This window comes from Carcharodon carcharias, chromosome 5 (genome assembly GCF_017639515.1).
Source record: "Carcharodon carcharias isolate sCarCar2 chromosome 5, sCarCar2.pri, whole genome shotgun sequence".
NCBI lineage: Eukaryota > Metazoa > Chordata > Chondrichthyes > Lamniformes > Lamnidae > Carcharodon > Carcharodon carcharias.
In genome coordinates, this window is record NC_054471.1 from 138,618,679 (window position 1) to 138,639,353 (window position 20,675).

The 20,675-nt window shown below is 42.3% G+C and overlaps 1 protein-coding gene across 2 annotated transcripts in view; it reads left to right on the forward strand.

Annotated features, from left to right (window-relative positions):
- Positions 1-20,675, forward strand: part of nt5dc1 (5'-nucleotidase domain containing 1) — a 602,479-nt gene that overhangs the window by 396,181 nt on the left and 185,623 nt on the right. For both annotated transcript variants that reach the window (XM_041187282.1, XM_041187283.1), the window contains exon 7: positions 10,992-11,166. In XM_041187282.1, coding sequence (XP_041043216.1) covers positions 10,992-11,166 — 175 coding nt within the window. The remainder of the gene's footprint in view (positions 1-10,991; positions 11,167-20,675) is intronic.

Below are 20,675 nucleotides of genomic sequence, written 5' to 3' on the forward strand. Positions count from 1 at the left end.
GCCCAGCTACAGTGAGTTGAATTTGAAATTTCTGTGTTCTTGACATTAATTAAATCAGATTTTAAAAAGTCAAATCTATGTTTTGTTTCTTCAGGCTGCGAGTCTAATCTGCAACGCACTATGTGCTTTGCTTAAAAGATTACAGCTTGAAAGTCTTCCTTTAGTTGTAGTGATATCAATGTAACTATGGGAGGATCTTTAGGGCGGGGGGGCGGGGCCTGCTTGCTGACATGTAAAATGACGCGGAATGTTGTCTCCCAACGTCACCCCACCTCATTTCCATTTTCAAGTTGGCGGGCGCGCAGCTGGATCAGCTGTGCGCCCGCCGACCTGTCAACGGCCAATTGAGGCCATTTAAAAAGTACTTAACATCATTAATGGACCTGCCCGTCCAACCTTAGGGTTGGCAGGAAGGCTGGGAGCCCTGGCGGGCTTCAGAAAAAGCATGAAACCTCATCCACGGGCAGGATGAGGCTTCATGAGGGTTTTAAATATTTAATAAAGGTTTCACTAAAAGTGATGGAGATGTCCCAACTCATTTGACAGTGCCACATGAGGGGGCATGTCAGGGAAGTTTTGTTTTTGTCTCTTTAATGTTTTTAAATTCAGAGCCAATCTCCCTGAGACAGCACTTAGCCTCAGGGAGATCTGTGCTCTCTTTCGGGCACATGTGCAAAAGAGTACATTCTTGGCTGAGGGAATCCACCTCAAGCGCATAGCGCCTCCTGGCCGACGTCACGCTGGGCGGGCCTTAATTGGCCCACCCATGTAAAATGGCGGCGCACCCCCAATTCGGGACGCAGTTCAGAGGCCTGCCCGCACCCGCTCCTGCATTTCCCCCCAATTTTTCCCAATGAGATTTCCCAGTGGCTCTGGAAGATGAATGCATCTTCAGTTCTTTATTGACAAGTTTAAACTTGGCTAATGCAACAGGTCAGGTGCTACAAATGGTCTCAATCCACAACAGCTAAGAAGAGGAAAATAAGCCATTGGGCATTATGTTGTGGCAAATTCAGTTGTTCTAGGCATGACTAGTTTTGCTTCAGCAAGGAGGAGATCCAAAAATGTGCCCTCTACACCTGCCTGCACAGTAATCCAGAACCTAAACAGGCCGCGCACAACTCATAGGGCAGAATTTTCTTTTTGTTGGTTGGGCAGGCCCGACCCAATCTCCGGCGGGCGGGGAGCCGATCCCCGCCGGAGAAGCAGGCCCCGCTGCCATTTTACGTGGGCGGGCCAATTAAGGCTTGTCCAGTGTGACATCCGGCGGGAAGCGCTATGCACTTCCTGTGCAGGCGGGAGGGATTCCCCAAAAGTGAAAGTGCGCTCTTCCGCACATGCTCACGAAAGAGCGCTCATCTCCCTGACACTAAGTGCTGCCTCAGGGAGATCGCTTACACTTTGAAAAATATTAAAAATAGGAACAAAAAAAATTCCCTAACATGTCCCTCTCATGTGACAATGTCACATGAGTTGGGACATGTTCATAATTTACATAACTTTGTTAAAATTTTTAAAACCCTGCATGAAACCTCATCCCACCAGTGGATGAGGTTTCATGCTTTTTCTATTTGCTGCCGGGACTCCTGGCCTGCCCACCAAACTTAAGGTTGGACAGGCAGGTCCTTTAATTGTTTAAATGAGCCTGTCAATGGCCTCAATTGGCCATGGACAGGTCAGCGGGCCCACAGCTGATTTTGCTGCGGGCCCGCCTTCCTGAAAATTTAAATGGGGTGGGATGACATTAGGGATTCTGCCCAACGTCATCCCGCGTCATTTTACGAGTCAGCGAGTGGGCCCCGCCCCCTGCTCACCGACGGCAAAATTCTGCCCATAGACTCACAGAAAAAGGCCATTCGGCCCATTGTGTCTGTGACAATCAAAAATCTGACCACACTAATCCCGTTTTTCAGTGCTTGGCCCATAGCCCTGGAGACTATGGCAAGTGAATATCTAAATACTTCTTAAATGTTACGAGGGTTTCTGACTCAGCCACCCTTTCAAGCAGTGAGTTCCAGATTCCCACCACCCTCTGGGTGAAAACATTTCTCTTCAACTTTCCCCTTAGCCTTCTACCTCTTACCTTAAATCTATGCCCCCTGGTTATTCACCTCTCTACTAATGAAAAAAGTGCTTTCCTATCCACCCTATCTATGCCCCTCACATTCTTATACACCTCTATCAGGTCCACTCTCAACCCTCGCTGCTCCAAGGAAAACAACCCCAACCTGTCCAATCTTTCCTCAAGGCTCAGAACCTTCAGCCCAGGCAGCATCTTGGTAAATCTCCTCTGCACCCTCTCCAGTGCAATCACATCCTTCCTATAATGTGGTGACCAGAACTGCACACAGTACTTCAGTTGTGGCCTAACCAGTGTTTTATACAGTTCCAGCATAATCTCGCTGCTCTTGTATTCTATGCCTTGGCTAATAAAGGCAAGTATTGCATATGCCTTCTTAATCACCTCATCAACCTGCCCTACTATCTTCAGGGATCTGTGGATATGCACACCAAGGTCCCCCTGACCTTCAGTACTTTCCAGTGTCCTATCATTCATAGTGTAGTCCCTTGCCTTGTTAGCTCTTCCCAAGTGCATTACCTCACACTTTTCCAGGTTGAACTTCCATTTGCCGCTGCTCTGCCCACCTGACCAGTCCATTGATATCCTCTTGCAGTTTGCGCCTATCCTCCTCACTATTTACCACCCTACCAATTCTCGTGTCATCCGTGAACACCTTGATCACAACCCCTACATTTAAGTCCAAAACATTTATGTACACCACAAACAGCAAGGGCCCCAGCTTCGTGCCCTGTGAAACCCCAGACTTCCAGACACAGAAACATCCCTGTACCATCATCCTCTGCTTCCTGCCTCTCAGCAAATTTTGGATCCAACCTGCCACTTTGCCTTGGATCCCATGGGCTTTTACTTTCTTGACCAGTCTGTCACAATGGACCTTATCAAAAGCGTTGCTAAAGTCCATGTGGACCACATCAAATGCATTACCCTCATCAACACTCCTGGTTACCTCCTCAAAAAATTCAATCAAATTTGTCAAACATGACCTCCCCTTAACAAATCTATGCTAACTATCCCTGATTAATCTGTGTATCTCCAAGTGCAGATGTATTCTGTCCCCTAAAATTCTTTCAAGTACCTTCCCCACCACTGAGGTCAGACTGACTGGCCTGTAATTGCCTGGCCTATCCCTTCCTCCCTTTTTTAATAATGGGACAATGTTAGCAGTCCTGCAGTCCTCTGGCACCTTACCTGTGACCAGAGAGGATTTGAAACTTACTGCCAGGGCTGCTGATATTTCTTCCCTTGCCTCCCTCAACAGCTTGGGATACATCTCATCCAGGCCTGCGGATTTATCTGATGTCTATACCTGTGTCGTCCTTTTCCATTGTGAAGACCGACGCAAAGTTTCATTCAGGACTGTACACACATCTTCTGGGTCCACAAAAAGATTACCTCTATGTTCCTTAATTGGCCCTACTCTTTCCCTCGTTACTGTCTTGCTCTTTATATATTTAAAAAACTCCTTTGGGTTTTCCTTTATTCTACCCCACTCATGCTTTCTCATGCACTCTCTTAGCTTTCCTAATTTCCTTTTCAAGTTCCCCCTTGCACTTTTTATACTCCTTTCGGGATTCTGCCGTATTGACCCCTCGGTATCTGCCATAAACTTCTCTTTTTTTCTTAATCCTAACCCTTATGCCCCTTGACATCCAGGACTTGGTCCCTCCCTTTGTCTTTACGGGAACATATTTGCCCTGTACTCTCGCTATTTCCTCCTCTGCTCTGGCACAGTTTTATCTGCAAGCAGCTGCTCCGAGTCCACTTGAGCCAAATCAGATCTCATCTTAGTAAAATTAGCCTTTCCCCAGTTTAGAACTTTTATTCCCCACCCAACCTTATCCTTTTCCATAACCACCTAAATCTAACTGAGTTATGGTCACAATCTTCAAAATGCTTCCCTACTGATACGCCTTCCACCTGCCCGGGCGCATTTCCGAATATTAGGTCCAGAACTGCCCGCTCCCCCGTTGGGCTTTCTATGTACTGGCTAAAAAACTGCTGCTGGATGCACCTTAAGAATTTTGCACCTTCCCTACCTTGCACACTAAAACTATCCCAGTTAATATTAGGGTAGTTAAAATCCCCTACTATTACTGCCTTATTACCTTACACTTCTCTGAAATTTGATTACATATTTGATCCTCTATCTCTCCCTGACTGTTTGGGGGCCTTTAGTACACACCCAGCAGCGTGTTTGCCCCTTTTGTGATTTTTACTTCTATCCATAGAACCATACAACCAACATTCCCTTTAAGATGTGCACATGTGCGACCTCGCAGTGATCTGGAATGTACTATGCAATGCAACAAACAAACCATCCACAAACAAAGGAAAATAGAGGGAACATTGTTTCTAAACTCTTTAATGTTTATCTTGGTTGAGTTGCAGATCCTATATTATTCTCTGTGAAGCTGCAGTTTTGGCAAGTTATGCATCCAGGCAGATGTAGTTGATATTTGAGATTTATTTATAGCAGAGCTGCAGATTCAGAAGTAGCGCGGACTATGAAGCTGAGGAGGCCATCACTATGTGTACTAAGATGTGCTACTTGACAATTCCAGTTAAAGATGGAAAGAGGGCAGTCATAATTAATAAAGTTTACTTTTCTAATTGGGGTAAATCTCAGTGGCAGAATCGCAGATGGAGTGGTTGGTGAGAGACAGTTTTTCAATTGACAGCACATGGGGGTTTGGTTGAAACAGGTACAACATCTGTACAATGGCTCCCTCAAGAGGTCACAATCATTTTTACAGTGAGGCCTCATTAAAGTATTTTGAGCGAGTGAGCTCGCACTTAGCTAGGACCCATAGGTGGCTAACTACTGTAGAAGGTTGGGTGGGGGTCGGGATTGTGGGTGAAAAATCAGTGGTTCCTTCTTGGAGCCAGGTCAGAGAGCTGAGGAGTTAACATATCAAATATGAATCCTCAGCACTGTGATGAAAAGGCCACACCCAGTCCACACTCTTTAGTTCATTCACAGATGTTGACTGACTTGAACTTTCCCAGTACTTCCTATTATCATTTCAGATTTCTAGATTCTGCAATACCTGCAAATTTCTGCAGGATTCTGCAAATTCTCTTTGTTTTCATTGGTTTGGCCCTTCGGAAGGACACCTCTCACCATTGTATTGAAAAATCACGAGATTTTCTTCAGTGTCTGAGGGGTTTAGACTTTTTTGGCAAAGAATGAGAAGAATAGGACATAGCCAGCGAGGAAGGGAAATAGGATGCTGTACGGGCTGCAAAAGAACAGATTTCAGGGAAATTGTTTCTGCCTTGGGCTGTAGGACAGGATTAAAAAAAAAACCTTAAGTAAGATTATTCACTAAAGTGGGGGCAGTGTTGCTTGTTCTTTATTTTGTATCATTACATGAACACCAATTATACTGACAGGGCAAAGCAATTTGATCATACCTATGGCTCACTGGAACCACCCCAATAGGGACAGGTAGGGTTTTCATGTGGCACTCCATTCAGCATTCAGATTGTAATATGTATGTTTGAGTAGCAGGCAACCCTAGATTTGGAAGTGGTCAATTTCTGTTGCCAAATCATACATCAGTCTATAAAGCTCCTAAAGGTATTTTGTTGAGCTGCCCAATGATCTTTGAAATAAAAAGCCAAAATAGACACAAGTTGAGACTTTTGTTGGTTAAATGTCCTGATGTTGAAAACTGTATTTTTTGGCTAAATACTTATACATTAAACACAGAAAATAGGGTCACGTAGCACTTTCAATTTACACCAAAATGAACTGCAATTAACTGGGCAAATATTCAGCAGGACTGCAGGAAAACGGGTTTGAGCAAGGATGTGCAATCTGTAATCACAGGGCCACAGATGGTGTCCAGGTCTTAGGGATATCGCCCTCAGAGCCCAGACAATCGTGTTCTTTATTTGTAGGCTGACAGTTTGAGCAGTTTATGTTTTTTTAGTGCTATCCCTCAGAACAACATGACCTGTTAGTATCAATAACTTGAGATATCTGCTAATTAATGCTAACATGTATTTAAACATTGCATGTTGTGCCCAAGGAATCATGTAGTTCATGAAGACAAGAGCTTAGGTGTCCCATGCTAATTCAGTAAACAAGATAATACAAAAATTTGTGATGTTTACATTTTTTCCAAATGATTATTTTGTTTAAGCATGTGTGTGAATGGCTCCCTACTGAGTTGTGGCAGTGGGGGATGCATATGCTTGTTCTCCCATCATTATTTGAATTTTTCAGAAGAGGCCCTTGCACTGTGGTCACTGTCTTCAGAAGATAATAGAGAAAAAAAATCCATAAAGCTTTCTTGTAATCTTTCAGCTACTCTGGATATTGCCCTTAAGTAAGTTATTGAGAGCAGAAGATGTTGTAATATAATTTACACACGTTTATGACACTGCGACAAAAATTTTTAAGTCTTTTTTTTGTTCTGCCTTATTCAACTGCAAGAAAAATACCACAATAGTGATTAAAACCTGAGGGATTGGGCAAATGGAACATTCAGTTGTTCAAAGCATTTTTCTTGTCACGTTCTATTTACCGACACATATAATTGCACATTTTCCTAGATACATCCACTTATACAACATTGTGCAGTTACTTGTTTCCATCACTGGCAGCTTTGTAGTTTACGCTTATTACCACTGTGGGGAGCTGCAATTGCATGCCATTTCGTGAAAAGTACAATGTAAGGGACCAGTTAGTAGGTTCAATACAGTATTTGTCACATATATGCAACACAACTAGAGGGACAGGAGGAATTTAATTTAAGAAACACTTGAAACCATAGCTGCTAGTGGGAGCGTCCTAGCACTAGTCTCCACAGATTAGATATTGATGATAATTAACATGTTTTCACTACTTCTTATCTTAAAAGGGCCTCAATCGAATGGTAATATAGTTGTTACACTTGAGGTTTCTAAAATTATCATTTTGCTGTTGGACTGATGAGGGGTAACTACAATAATATGCCAAATTTAAAGTGTTTTAATATATTTTTTAAAAATGGGTCTTCTGCATCTACCCTGTCAAATTACTTTAAACACCTCAACAAAAACAGAATTACCTGGAAAAACTCAGCAGGTCTGGCAACATCGGCAGAGAAGAAAAGAGTTGACATTTCGAGTCCTCGTGACCTTTCAACAGAACTGCAATTTTAAAATATTGGTGGACACCAGAAATTGAGACAGAGAGGTCAAGGAAGGGAAGGGAAGTGTCAGAGATGGACCATGTGAAAATGATGGAGGGGTGGAGATTGGAAGCAAAATTAATAAATTTTTCCAAGTCCCGATGAGAGCGTGAAGCAGCACCGTAGTAATCATCGATGTACCGGAGAAAGAGTTGTGGGAGGGGGCCGGAGTAGAAATGGAACAAGGAATGTTCCACATACCCCATAAAGAGACAGGCATAGCTGGGGCCCATGCAGGTACCCATAGCCACACCTTTTATTTGGAGGAAGTGAGAGGAGTTAAAGGAGAAATTGTCCAGTGTGAGAACAAGTTCAGCCAGACGGAGGAGAGTAGTGGTGGATGGGGATTGTTCGGGCCTCTGTTCGAAGAAGAAGCTAAGGACACTCAGACCATCCTGGTGGGGGATGTAGGTGTAGAGGGATTGGACATCCACAGTGAAGAGGAAACGGTTGGGGCCAGGGAACTGGAAATTGTTGATGTGATGTAAGGTGTCAGAGGAATCACAGATGTAGGTGGGAAGGCACTGGGCAAGGGGAGAGAGAAGGGAGTCAAGATAACGAGAAATGAGTTCCGTGGGGCAGGAACAGGCTGACACGATCGGTCTACCAGGACAGTTCTGTTTGTGGATTTTGCATAGGAGGTAGAAGCGGGCCGTCCGAGGTTGGGCGACTATCAGGTTGGAAGCTGTGGGAGGAAGATCTCCAGAGGAGATGAGGTCAGTGACAGTCCTGGAAACAATGGCTTGATGTTCAGTGGTGGGGTCATGGTCCAGGGAGAGGTAGGAGGAAGGGTCTGCGAGTTGATGCTCAGCCTCCGCGAAGTAGAGGTCAGTGCGCCAGACAACAGCACCACCTTTGTCAGTGGGTTTGATGACAATGTTGGGGTTGGACCTGAGAGAACGGAGTGCAGTAAGTTCAGAGAGAGACAGATTAGAATGGGTGAGAGGAGCAGAGCAATTGAGACGACTAATGTCACGCTGACAGTTCTCAATGAAAAGATCAAGAGAAGGTAAGAATCCAGAGGGAGGGGTCCAGGTGGAGGAAGAATATTGGAGGTGGGTAAAAGGATCAGTATACCTGCTCCCCCTCGCCTCATGAAGGAAGGAAGGATGGACAATAAATGCCAGTCTTGACAGCCACACCTATATCTCAGGAATGAATGAGAAATAGTGTGCGTTTGGTCAATGAGAGGATTGCCTTTTTAAAATACCAGACTTCCTGTTTCCTCATGTCTTATTTTATCAGGCCATTTTCCCATTCTCTTTGCCATTTGGTGCAAGTTTCATGTAATTATAAACCACGCGGAGAGTTAGAATAATGCTGGCAAAATATGTATTTATGATTCTACATTAGGATATTTGAATTCAAAACAATTTTTAACTTCCTATTTGTCTGAATTGTGATTTAAATTAAGAGATTTCACTGATGAGCTGTGTTCCACCACATAAAATAAAGGATGAAATATTGTAAGAAGAAAGTCCATATTTTGAACATAATTTGTAAGGTAGATCTTACAAAATTAACAAACGTTCCCTGCATGTAATAAAAATAAATGTGAAGTTCTTTTTTCAATGATTTAATTATTTTCTTCATAAACCATCTGTCATATTTATTTCTTCTCGGCAGAATAAGGCAGAATGATCTAATATAATGCTGCAACTAATGCTTCAAATGGACTGATTTCATGTTGCTGGAAGTGCAGATAATGTGTGCTAATCCAAGTTTAAGCTTATAATTGCAACCATATGGGACCCTTGCAATGTTTTGCAATCTTGAGCTGTAAGGAAAATAACGTCAATGAGAAAAAAGTCCAAGATCCTCCAAGTGACATCTCTGTATTTAATGTACAGACCTTGTGGGACTGACCAGTGCAAAGCAGAATGTCCCAGATTCACTGCCGAGTTAGTTGATCTTTATTCTGAGCCGTGGTCACCTTGTAATGATTGGGCTCAGTATCCATGGGCTCTGGAGGAAAGCAAAATTGCCTCCTGCTGTAAAACGTGTGTGAGTTTGTGTGTGTAAAAATGGACACTTTGGTGAGGGCAGATTCCAGTGGTAATGCAGCACGTGGCAACACCTTCAGAAGTGAAGGGAAGAATAATAGTTAATTTTTAATGTTGTTCTTGTCCTGCTGTTCTTCTGCAACCCTCAGAGCATTATTGGCTTGGGTCCAGAAAAAGAGGTTATCTATCTACTCAATTACTCAAAGCGGTGTTTGGTCTGAGGAGATTAGTGAGCAAGGAGCCGAAGAAAAAAAATTTGTGATTTCAGAAAGGAAAAAATGCTAAAGGAAAATGGATATATTGCAACACTCCAGTTTTATTGTCAGACTGGTTTAAACATTTTATGAACATCATTATCAGAACCATATTAAATGATTAGAAAACAGTTGGTTTGAATACTAGCCAGCTGAGCTCACTTATACAGATGTTCCAGAAGAAATGAAAAAGCCACTGTCTGTGACACATCAGGAGTCTAAATCAAACCAGTGTAGCCAATTATCTCCAGAATTTCAAACAGCATTCCCAGTCAAAGAGGAGAACAGCCACCTTCAGTTTTTATCATTACGTGTTGCACAGCCTTCCCCAGGAATCCTTATGATACTGCATCGATGATTCATAAACATCAATAACAACTGATTGGACCAAGCAGTCTGTTTTCATGTTGCCATTTCTACATAATTCAAATTAACAAGTTATTCAGTTTTGTCGATGTGCTAAATGCTACAACATTGTAACTCATAAGTTACTATTTTGTGCAGTGCCTTAGTTTTATGATTAATTTTCAAAATTTGTCCAATGTAATGAAAGGACTAGATATTAAGATTTCCATGCATGGATTAAATTGCTATTAGTATGTTGTAATAGAGGAACTTACATAAATTGATCTAGAGTTTACAGCGCAGAAACAGATTGTTTGGCCCAATTGTTTGGTTCATGTTGGTCCCTAAGCTCCACACAAGCCTTCTCCCATTGCTTTTCATCAATATAACGTTCTCGTCTAGAAGCAAAATTATCTGTGAAAGTCCTGCAAGAGGTGCTAGATGGGCTGAATAGCCCTTTTTAGCTTTGAACAAATAAGAGAAAATGAGCATGAAAGCCACCTGAGATTATTCTGCACTCTAAATATTACATTTTAGTCACTGGGATGGGAGAATTAGAGATCCAGACAAGGCAGTGTAGACAATGTACTGCCTAACTGGAACCAGTAAGTGAACAGAGCACAAATATCTAGTTTGCAGATGTCAGTGTCACAACTGTAACCACTGCCAATTACTTTCCACATAGTTGCTACTAAATTCACAAAATATAAGCAGCTTCAGAACCTAATAATTTAACTTTGTTTTCCACTTGGTGTTTTTTTTTCATAAAATCAAGTCCTTATGAGAGTTTATCTTTGTTCTGAAGCCACATCTTCCTGATGAACACGTCTGCCCATAGACACTCAGCTGCGCATGTTGCTGGAGGATGAATGAGTATTGCCTGAATCTTACCTTTACAAAGAGACATATTGCTGCAAAAAATTAATCATCCAATATTAAATCTGTAGGCTTTGGGCAGAATGTGTATTTTTATTAAATTGTAAAGTTAAATAGCAAGTCAAAGACAAAATAAGATAAATATAAACTGTGAATGTACTGTTTGCTGATTCATCTGTTTTGAAATTCATTGCAATATATAATTTAAAACATTATCTGACTTTTGTCTGTTTTCTTTTTATTAATACAGAAGACTCTGGAATATATTTTCCATCAGTGAAAAAGGATCCAGGAAAATACTTATTGCGTTGCTCTGAATCAGTGAAAGATTGGCTGAGGAAACTGAAGAATGCTGGGAAGGTTCTGCTGTTAATTACCAGCTCACACAGTGACTACTGCCGACTACTTTGTGAGCACATCCTAGGGTGAGTACAACAGCACAATAAAGTGTAAAACCAAAAATAACTAGAAATGGATTGTATGCAAATGGTAAGTTAATATAATATTCGATTTTCTTTGTAGCTCAAAACTTGAAAGTGCTCTTGATTTTATATTAGAAAAAATCCCCATCGATATTTTTTTTTAAATCAAATCTTTACTTCCATGGACACCTGGATTGGGTCTCCTGCTCGCTGTTAAGCAATTTCAGGATGTCGTAAGAGGTGGTGTCCTCAATCAGCTCCAATAAATTCACAGTAGGTATTAACTTTAAAGCAGCCTGAGATCTGGTCAGGAGCTGTAAAACACTGAGAACACAAATCTCAGCTATAATATAAAGAATATTAAGCTGACCTGGAATTTATTTTGTCCTTGACCAAGATATCCATCTTCCTGATTATCCATCAGTATTTGTGTCAAATTCATCTTGTTGCGCCACTTACCAACATACAGCAGCCTCGCAGCCCAAGAAGAGTTCTGTTTGTTAGTTATATTTTATTTGATTTCTTCACATGCACATCTGTGATATTCCATATCATACAAGTATAACTAAAATTTGGGGACACTTGACTGCTCAGTTTTCTTTATTCACCAGGACTTTCCAACCTCATTTTAGCTGATAGTGCAACTTTCACTGTGGTCCCTTGACTTCCCAAACCCTTTATGTTTAAAGAAAACTTTAAAATCATGATAAATAGCATAGTGATCTCAGTAACCACAAATGATGTAATGTACTGCCACAAAGGACAATTCTGAACTTTGTAGGCTATGCCTTTGCCTAGCTGATGTTGATGACAGTGTTCCTGTTTAAAAAGATTTCAGTTACCTTCATTTATCTCAAAAGGCATTCATTGGAGTGATTAATGAAAACAGTGAACAAAGTATACAGTCAAAAATATTTCTACATTAATATTGTTTTCTATGATTGTCACCCATTTTTGTCCTGATGCTAAATGTCACATTTTTAGACAAGCACTTTTTTAGTATCACATCAGTGTATATGATGCTTTTCAGCAGTAGCAAGCCTTCCATCTGGATCTCGTCCTTGAATCTGTCTCTCAAATCTTGAGAACCAGATGACATAGGGTGTTAAAATATTACTCTTTCATTGCTGGATCCAAGATTGAATCCAACACATTGTATGAAAGACTCCTTAGTAAGAATCGTATATGAAATGTGTCTGGGTTGCTTCAACAAGTTTTTAGTAAGTAGCAGCATACAGCACAAATTTAGCCATTCATTGTCATTCAAAGAAGCCACAAGAGCTGTTTGTGTTGGAAACAACAGTGTCATTCCAGTGCAAAAGAGGTGCTATGAGAGTAGAGTTAAGGTGCAATGTTGCAAACTACAAGCGCCTAACTTTCCATCAGACTGTGGAATATTTGATTTCTTCAGCGTCTGTTACTAAAACTTATTCAATATTTGAGTGGCATTTTAACTGTTGCAGTCTTCAAATGTGCCCAAACCGTCACAGTCGTCTTTCGTGGATCTTCAGTATAAGTAATGTTTCTTTCCTAAGCCATAGCTTTATTATATCATTCTTGCATTCTGGATAATTCTATATTTCCCTGCACCATTTAATTGTTAGTGTATTTTGCTTGTTAACTTTTTTCACGTTCCAGCACTCAGATCTGTAAAATAGCATAGGGATATCCATTAGATAAAAACAAAAACACTGCGGATGCTGGAAATCCAAAACAAAAACAAAAACAGAATTACCTGGAAAAACTCAGCAGGTCTGGCAGCATCGGCGGAGAAGAAAAGAGTTGTTTTGTTTTTGTTTTTGTCTCGAAACGTCAACTCTTTTCTTCTCCGCCGATGCTGCCAGACCTGCTGAGTTTTTCCAGGTAATTCTGTTTTTGTTTTTGTTAGGGATATCCATTGCTTCATGAACTTTTATTTTATTTTTTACCAAAATGTCTTTAATCTTCCACATTCATCTTAACCTTTCAAAAGTAATAGAAGCAAATCCAAACTTTTTTTAACGTCTTCTTCACAACTCTCATTCTTTAACACAAACCCACCAAGTTGTGTAAACTTTTCCGCTGTTCAACTTCATGTCCTTCACCTGTAACATGAACATCTTCCAGATGCTTCCCAAATGATATGGCTTTGAGTTTTTAATGTAACAAACACACATACGTATGAACATAGAATTAGGAGCAGAAGTCGGACACTTGGCCTTTTGAGTCTTCTCCACCATTCAATAAGACCATGGCTGATCTGATTGTAACCTCAACTCGACTTCCACCTACCCCCTTGTTTATCAAGAATCTTTCTACTTCTGCCTTAAAAATATTCAAAGACCACAATTGCTATGGAGCCCCTGGCAATTTCACTGCGGACCTGTGGAGATATGCAGGGTGTTATACCGGGTGGAGTGGAGCAAAAACTCTTCCTATATGCTGATGACCTGCTTCTTTACATCTCTGACCCGGCCTCATCTCTGCCACATATTTTCTCTATTCTTGAGTGTTTTGGCCATATTTCAGTTTTAAAATTAATTTGCAAAAGAGTGAAATTTTTCCTATTAACTCTATTGCAAAGAGTTATTTTCTTTCTTCCCTCCCCTTCAAGGTCTCAATAAACAGACCAATTAATTTCTTCCTTTATTTGGAATAGGAAAACACCCAGGGCAGAATTTTCAGGTTGGCGGGCAGGCGTAAATTGGCAGGTCAGGGAGCGGCTGGGGAACGGACCGCTGATTATGATCAGCCCCCGAACGTGATTTCATGCTGGCCGGCCAAGTAACAGCCAGCCAGCGTGAAGTGTGCGCTGAAATGCTTAGCGCTTCTGGTGGGGGCGAGAGGAGGGCGGGCGTTGAATGAAGCTCCCTGAAGTCAGAGAGCTGTCATAGGGAGCGGAAGACTTCAAACATATTAAATGAAGATTTGAAAATCAGAACAAAAATGTCCAAGCATCACAGTCACCTGAACGTATACATGATAAAAATTCTGTCCATAGATTTTTTTATTTAATAAAGGAAACTTCATCCCGCCCTTTGATGAGGTTTCATGAAAAATGCAAAGGCCTCCTGACCGATTCGCCCATCCGCCAACCATGAGGTTGGATGGACCATGAAAATTCAGGGACAGTTACAACATTAATGGGCTTAATTGCCCTCTTAACTGTTGGCAGGTGCACTTCCGACTTTTGAGTGCGCCCACCAACCGAAATATCACGTGAGTGTGGGATGACATCAGGAAGCTCGCCCGACGTCATCACACGCTATTTTACGCCGAGTGGCTCGGGCGTGCACCCGCATGCTGACCTGGAAATTCTGCCCACAGCACTGGTAAAGTTTTTCTACAAAGCCCCAAGCATTTAGGTGATTTGGCAGTGCCAAATTTTCAGTTTTATTACTGGTCTGCTAATATCCATAATATTTCTTTTTGGCTTCATTCGGACTCTGCTAGTTTAGCGTGGGCACAATTGGAGGCAGCCTCCTGTCAATCCACATCTCTGCTTGCTCTGTTGTGCTCTGCAATTCCTTTCTCAACCAGTCACTTTTCTTCAAACCCTATAGTTAGACAGTCACTTAAGATTTGGACCCAGTTCAGAACACATTTTGGGCTACATTCTCTTTCTTTATGCAGCCCTATTAACGCAAACCATTTATTTCCGCCTTCATTAGGGGATTCTGTCTTTCAAGTCTGGCAAGGGAGAGCTGTCAAAACCCTTGCTAACTTCTCCATTGATAATATTTTTGCTTCTTTTGACTCTCTCAGAAATATGATCTGCCCCACAAAAGCTTCTTTCGCTATTTACAATCAGAGATTTTGTGTGCAAAAAATCACCCAATTTCCTTCATTGGCCGCTAAATCACTGATAGATATTGGCCAGGATTTCCCGGTCGGGGGGCGGGGTCTGCTCACCGACGTGTAAAATGACACTGGAAGACGTCAGGCAGAGCTCCTGACATCACCCCGCCTCATTTCAATTTTAAGGTGGGCGGGGGCTCAGCAGAATCAGCTGTGCACCCGCCGACCTGTAAATGGCCAATTGAATCAGGATTGAGGCTATTGACAAAGTAATTTAAGTACTTAATGGACCTTCCAGTCCAACCTTAAGGTTGCCGGGCAGGCCAGGAGCCCTGGCGGGCATTGGAAAAAAACATGAAATCTCATCCACCGGCGGGATGAGGTTTCATGTAGGTTTTAAATTTTTAATAGAAGTGTCAATCAAAGTGATGGACATGTCCCAACTATTATGACAGTGTCACATGAGGGGACATGTCAGGGGAATTTTGTTTTGGACAAAATCTTCTAGCTCACTCTCACATATTTTCAGCAGCAACATTGAATCCTCTCCTATTACAGCACTCTTTGGAGTTGAACCAAATGGCATCCCTCTTACAAAAATTCAGGCTGATGCACTTGCCTTTTCAACATTATTGACTAGACATATTATTCTATTAAATGGAGAAAGACTGCAGAAAGCTGCAGCACAGAGGGATTTGGGGGTCCTCATGCATGAGTCACAAAAAACTAGCATACAAGTTCAGCAGATAATAGGGAAGGCAAATGGAATGTTGGCCTTTATTTCAAAGGGAATGGAGTATAAAAATCGGGAAGTCTTGCTAAAACTATACAAGGCACTAGTTATACCACATCTAGAATACTGTGAACAGTTTTGGTCCACTTATCTAAGGAAAGATATACTGGCATTGGGGGCAGTCTAGGGAAGGTTCTTAGGTTGATTCCAGGTATGGAGGGATTTTCTTATGAGGAGAGGTTGAATAGTTTGGGCCTGTACTCATTGGAGTTTAGAAGAATGAGAGGCAACCTTATTGAAACATATAAGATTCTTAGGGGGCTTGACAGGGTAAACGCTGAGAGGTTGTTTCCCATTGTGGGAGAGTCTAGGACCAGAGAGTGTAATTTCAGAGTAAGGGGCCACCCGTTAAAGACAGAGATGAGGAGGAATTTCTTCTCTCAGAGGGTAATGAATCTGTGGAATTCTTTGTCGTAGAAGGCTGTAGAGGCTGAGTCATTTAGTATATTCAAAAACTGAGATAGACAGATAATTAATCAGTAAGAGAATCAAAGGTTATGGGGAAAAGGCAGGAAAGTGGAGTTGAGGATGATCAGATCAGGCATGATCTCATTGAATGGCAGAGCGGACTCGATGGGCCAATGTCCAACTTCTGCTCCCACGTCTTATCGTCTTATGGTTTATGACTCTTGAAAGAGCGTTGAAGCCAACAAGAGTAGAGAAAAAAACTGTGCTGTTGCCTAGCAACAGGGGTCCAGAAAAGGAGGCCCCACACACACACACACAGAGAAACCGATAGCAATTTAAGTCAGTTGGTCATTATGCTGTAAGTTGAAGGGAACAATTTAAGTCTCTCTCTCTAGCTGACACACCAGCAGACTGCAGGGTAGTATTCTTGACCCAAACACCTTCAGTTGCTTCATCAATTACCTTCCTTCCATCATAAGGGCAGAAGTGGAGATGTTCATTGATGATTGCACAATGTTCAGCACCATTCGTGACTCATCAGAGACTGAAGCAGTCCATGCCCAAATGCAGCAAAACCTGGACAATATCCAGGCTTGGGCTGACAAGTGGCAAGCAACATTCACACCACACAAAGTGCCAGGCAATGACGATCTCCAACAAGAGAGAATGTAACCATTACCCCTTAACATTCATGGCACTACCATTGCTGAATCCCCCACTATCAACATCCTGAAATTATCATTGACCAGAAACTGAACTGGACTAGCCATACAAATACTGTGGCTACAAGAGCAGGTCAGAGGCTAGGAATCCTGCGACGAGTAACTCACCTCCTCATTCCCCAAAGCCTGTACACCATCTACAAGGCACAAGTCAGGAGTGTGTTATGACGTGGCAGGTGAGGTGTGCCAGGTGGACCAAATCCACAAGGGAAACCTGGCCACGCTATCACAACGGTTTTGCAGTTTGTATTTATTATAAATTGGGCGCTGAATTCAGAAGTAATGAGTCCACTAACACCTTTGGAGATTTTAAAAACTAAATTTAAACATTTATTAACAAAAGAAAAGATTTCAAGCACATACGTGGGGCTGAATTTTCCCCCCCCCAATTAAGGCCCGCCTAGCGTGATGTCCACACAGAAGCGCTATGTGCTTCCTGTGCGGGCGGGGGGAGTCCCAAAATCAAGAGTGCGCTCTTTCGCGCATGTGCACGAAAGAGCACACTCATCTCCCTGAGGCTAAGTGCGGCCTCAGGGAGATCGGCTGTAAATGTCAAAAACCTTAAAATAGAAAAATAAAATTTCCCTAACATGTTCCCTCATGTGACAGTGTCACGTGAGTTGGGACATGTCCATAATTTTCAAAAAAATGTATTAAAATTTTTAAAAACCAACATGAAACCTCATCCCGCCCGTGGATGAGGTTACATGCATTTTCTAGTTCGCGCTGGGGCTCCTGGCCTGCCCGCCAACCTCAGGCCCTTTAATTTCATAATTGACTCTGTCAATGGCCTCAATTGGCCATTCCTGAAAATTTAAATGGTGCGCGGTGATGTTGGGAGTTCCCCCCCGTCGTCACCGTGCATCATTTTACACGTCAGCGAGTGGGCCCCACCCCCTCGCCGACGCGTAAAATCCTGCCCATAAGACTACAGTTACTTAATACTATAATAAATCCCAAAATCCCTAATTAAGCTGACTCCTAATTATGCACCCCATTTAAGGCAACATTCCCAAAATAGATTTTAAGTTTAAATATGCAAGCCAGCAAGTTTACCACTGCACCCACTTGACAGTGGAATTCCAAAGGCTTCTTAACACAACTTAAGTTACTGGGAATTGCAGACTGCCGCTAAGGCTTCTCCAAGTATGTCACATAGTGTACCTTTCAGGATTGTACACAGCCACAACCCTACATAGTCTTCCATCCCTCTTTATATCTGTCTTCTCTCTCTCTCTAATCTGTAAATTCCATTGTTCTTTATGTCTTTGGATATTTACTTTTCCCATAATAGAAAAAACTTTCATGTTGCCAATATGGTCAGTACTTTTGGGGAAAATAATCATACTGCTTGGCCTTGCTTATCTTGTTAGTTGTAAATGTCCTATCGTCCCTTTGAAACCTAAACAACCCCTACACTTATCTGAAAATGCAAATTTCCTTCATACCCTACATGCTGCCCTCATCCAGGTTTACTCATTAGCATTTCAACTGCCTTTTACCCCAAACCTCTTTCGATAATTTCAAGCTTGCCATCTATCTGACTCTAATTCAATTAAATCACACAGACAGAACCGTCTACACTCACACCCATAAACCTACTTTACATTAAACCGCAACAATATAATGAAAAAGTATGTTAGTTTCATGACAAATATGATGGAATGTTCTCCACTTGCCTGGATGAGTGCAGCTCCAACAACACTCAAGAAGCTTAACACCATCCAGGACAAAGCAGCCTGCTTGATTGGCACCCCTGCCACAAACATTCACTCCCTCCGCCACCAACGAACATTAGCAGCAGTGTGTACCATCTACAAGATTCACTGCAGGAACTCACCAAGGCTCCTTAAACCCACAACCGCTACCATCTAGCAGGACAAGGGCAGCAGACACATGGGAACACCACCACCTGGAAGTTCCCCTGCAAGTCACTCACTATCCTGACTTGGAAATATATCACCATTCCTTCACTGTCACTGGGTCAAAATCCTGGAACTCCCTCCCTAACAGCACTGTGGGTGCACCTACATCACATGGATTGCAGTGGTTCAAGAAGGCAGATCACCAACAGCCTTCTCAAGGGCAACTAGGGATGGGAAATAAATGCTGGCCTAGCCAGCAACACCCATATCCCATGAATGAATAAAAATTGACAATTTCACACTTTCCATTTTACTCCATTTGCCAGATTTTTGCCCACTCACTTAACCTATCCCTCTGCTTTTGTAGCCTCCTTGTGCTTTCTTCACATCTTCCTATCACACCTATCTTTGTGTCATCAGCAAATTTAGCAACCACACCTTTGGTCCCTTCATCCAAGTCATTTATATAAATTGTAAAAAGTTGAGGCCCCAGCACTGATCCCTGTGACATACGACTCGTTATATCCTACCAACCAGAAAAAGACCCATTTTTGCCTACCCTCTATTTTCTGTTAGCTAGCCAATCTTCTGTCCATGTGAATAAATTACCCCCACACCATGAGCTTTTATTTTTCACAATAATCTTTGATGTGACACCTTATCAAGCGCCTTCTGGAAATCTATATACAGTACATCCACCGATTCCCCTTTATCCACAACATTGGTTACTTCTTCTAAGAACTCCAATAAATTGATTAAACAAAACACTTCTTTCACAAAACCATGTTAATTCTACCTGATTACCTTGAATTTTTCCAAGTACCCTGGTATACTGTCTGTAGTAATAGCTCCTAACATTTTCCTGTGACAGATGTTAAGCTAACTGGCCTGTAGTTTACTGCTTTCTGTCCGAGCACTTCTTTTCTCTACCTCAAATTTTCTTCTTATACCCCTTTCCCCTCCACCTTCACCTCGTTAGTGCAAAGAGCTCATGGACTTATTTGTCTCTAAAATCAAGGCCATCCGATCAGCTGTCTCTGCCATGTCCCTCACCTCTGCTAGCCCACCTAACCAACCTTCCTTTAATGCTTCTCCCTGCCCTAGCTTTGAACTTGCATCTTTCTCCAGTTTCTCTCCTATCTCCCTATGTGCCCTCTCCAAGTTCTTCCTGTCAGTGAGGCCCACCTGATCCCTCGGCCCTAGTCCCACTAAACCATTGATCACCCTACTTCTCCTGGTCCGCAAGTTAGCCAATATCGTTAGCAGCTCTCTGTGTTTCTTCAGGTGGTGTAGCTCTTTCAGCTAAATATGCTGTCATCACCCCTCTCCTCAAAAAAACCAAATGTCCTTGATTCCCCGTCCTTGCAAACTACTGTCGCATCTCCAACTGCCCTTTCCTCTCTAAAGTCCTTGAATGTGTTCCCACCTGCCAAATCAGCTTCTATCTTTCTCAGAACTCCATGTTTGAATCCCTCCAATCAGGTTTCTGCCCAGGCCACAGTACCGGAACAGCTCTTATCCAAGTCACAAATGACATCCAATGTGACTGTGACAAAGGTAAACTTTTCCTCTTTGTCCTTCTCGACCTGTATGCAGTTTTTGAGATGGTTGACCACAGCATCTTCCTCCAATGTCTCTCCATTGTTGTCCAGCTGAATGGGACTTCTCTTGTCTGGTTACATTCTTATATTTAAATGGAGCCAGAACATCATTTGCAATGGCTTCTCTTCCTACTCCCACACCGTTATCTCTATTTCCCCCATGGATCTCTCCTTGGGCCCTCCTATTTCTCATCTATATGCTTCCCCTTCAGTGACATCATCCAAAAACACAGTGTTAGTTTTCACGTGCACAGTTGTGACACCCAGCTCTCTCTCACCACCACCTCTTTACTCCTCTACCTTTGCTAAGTTAAGAGACTACTATCCAACATCCAGTACCAATGAG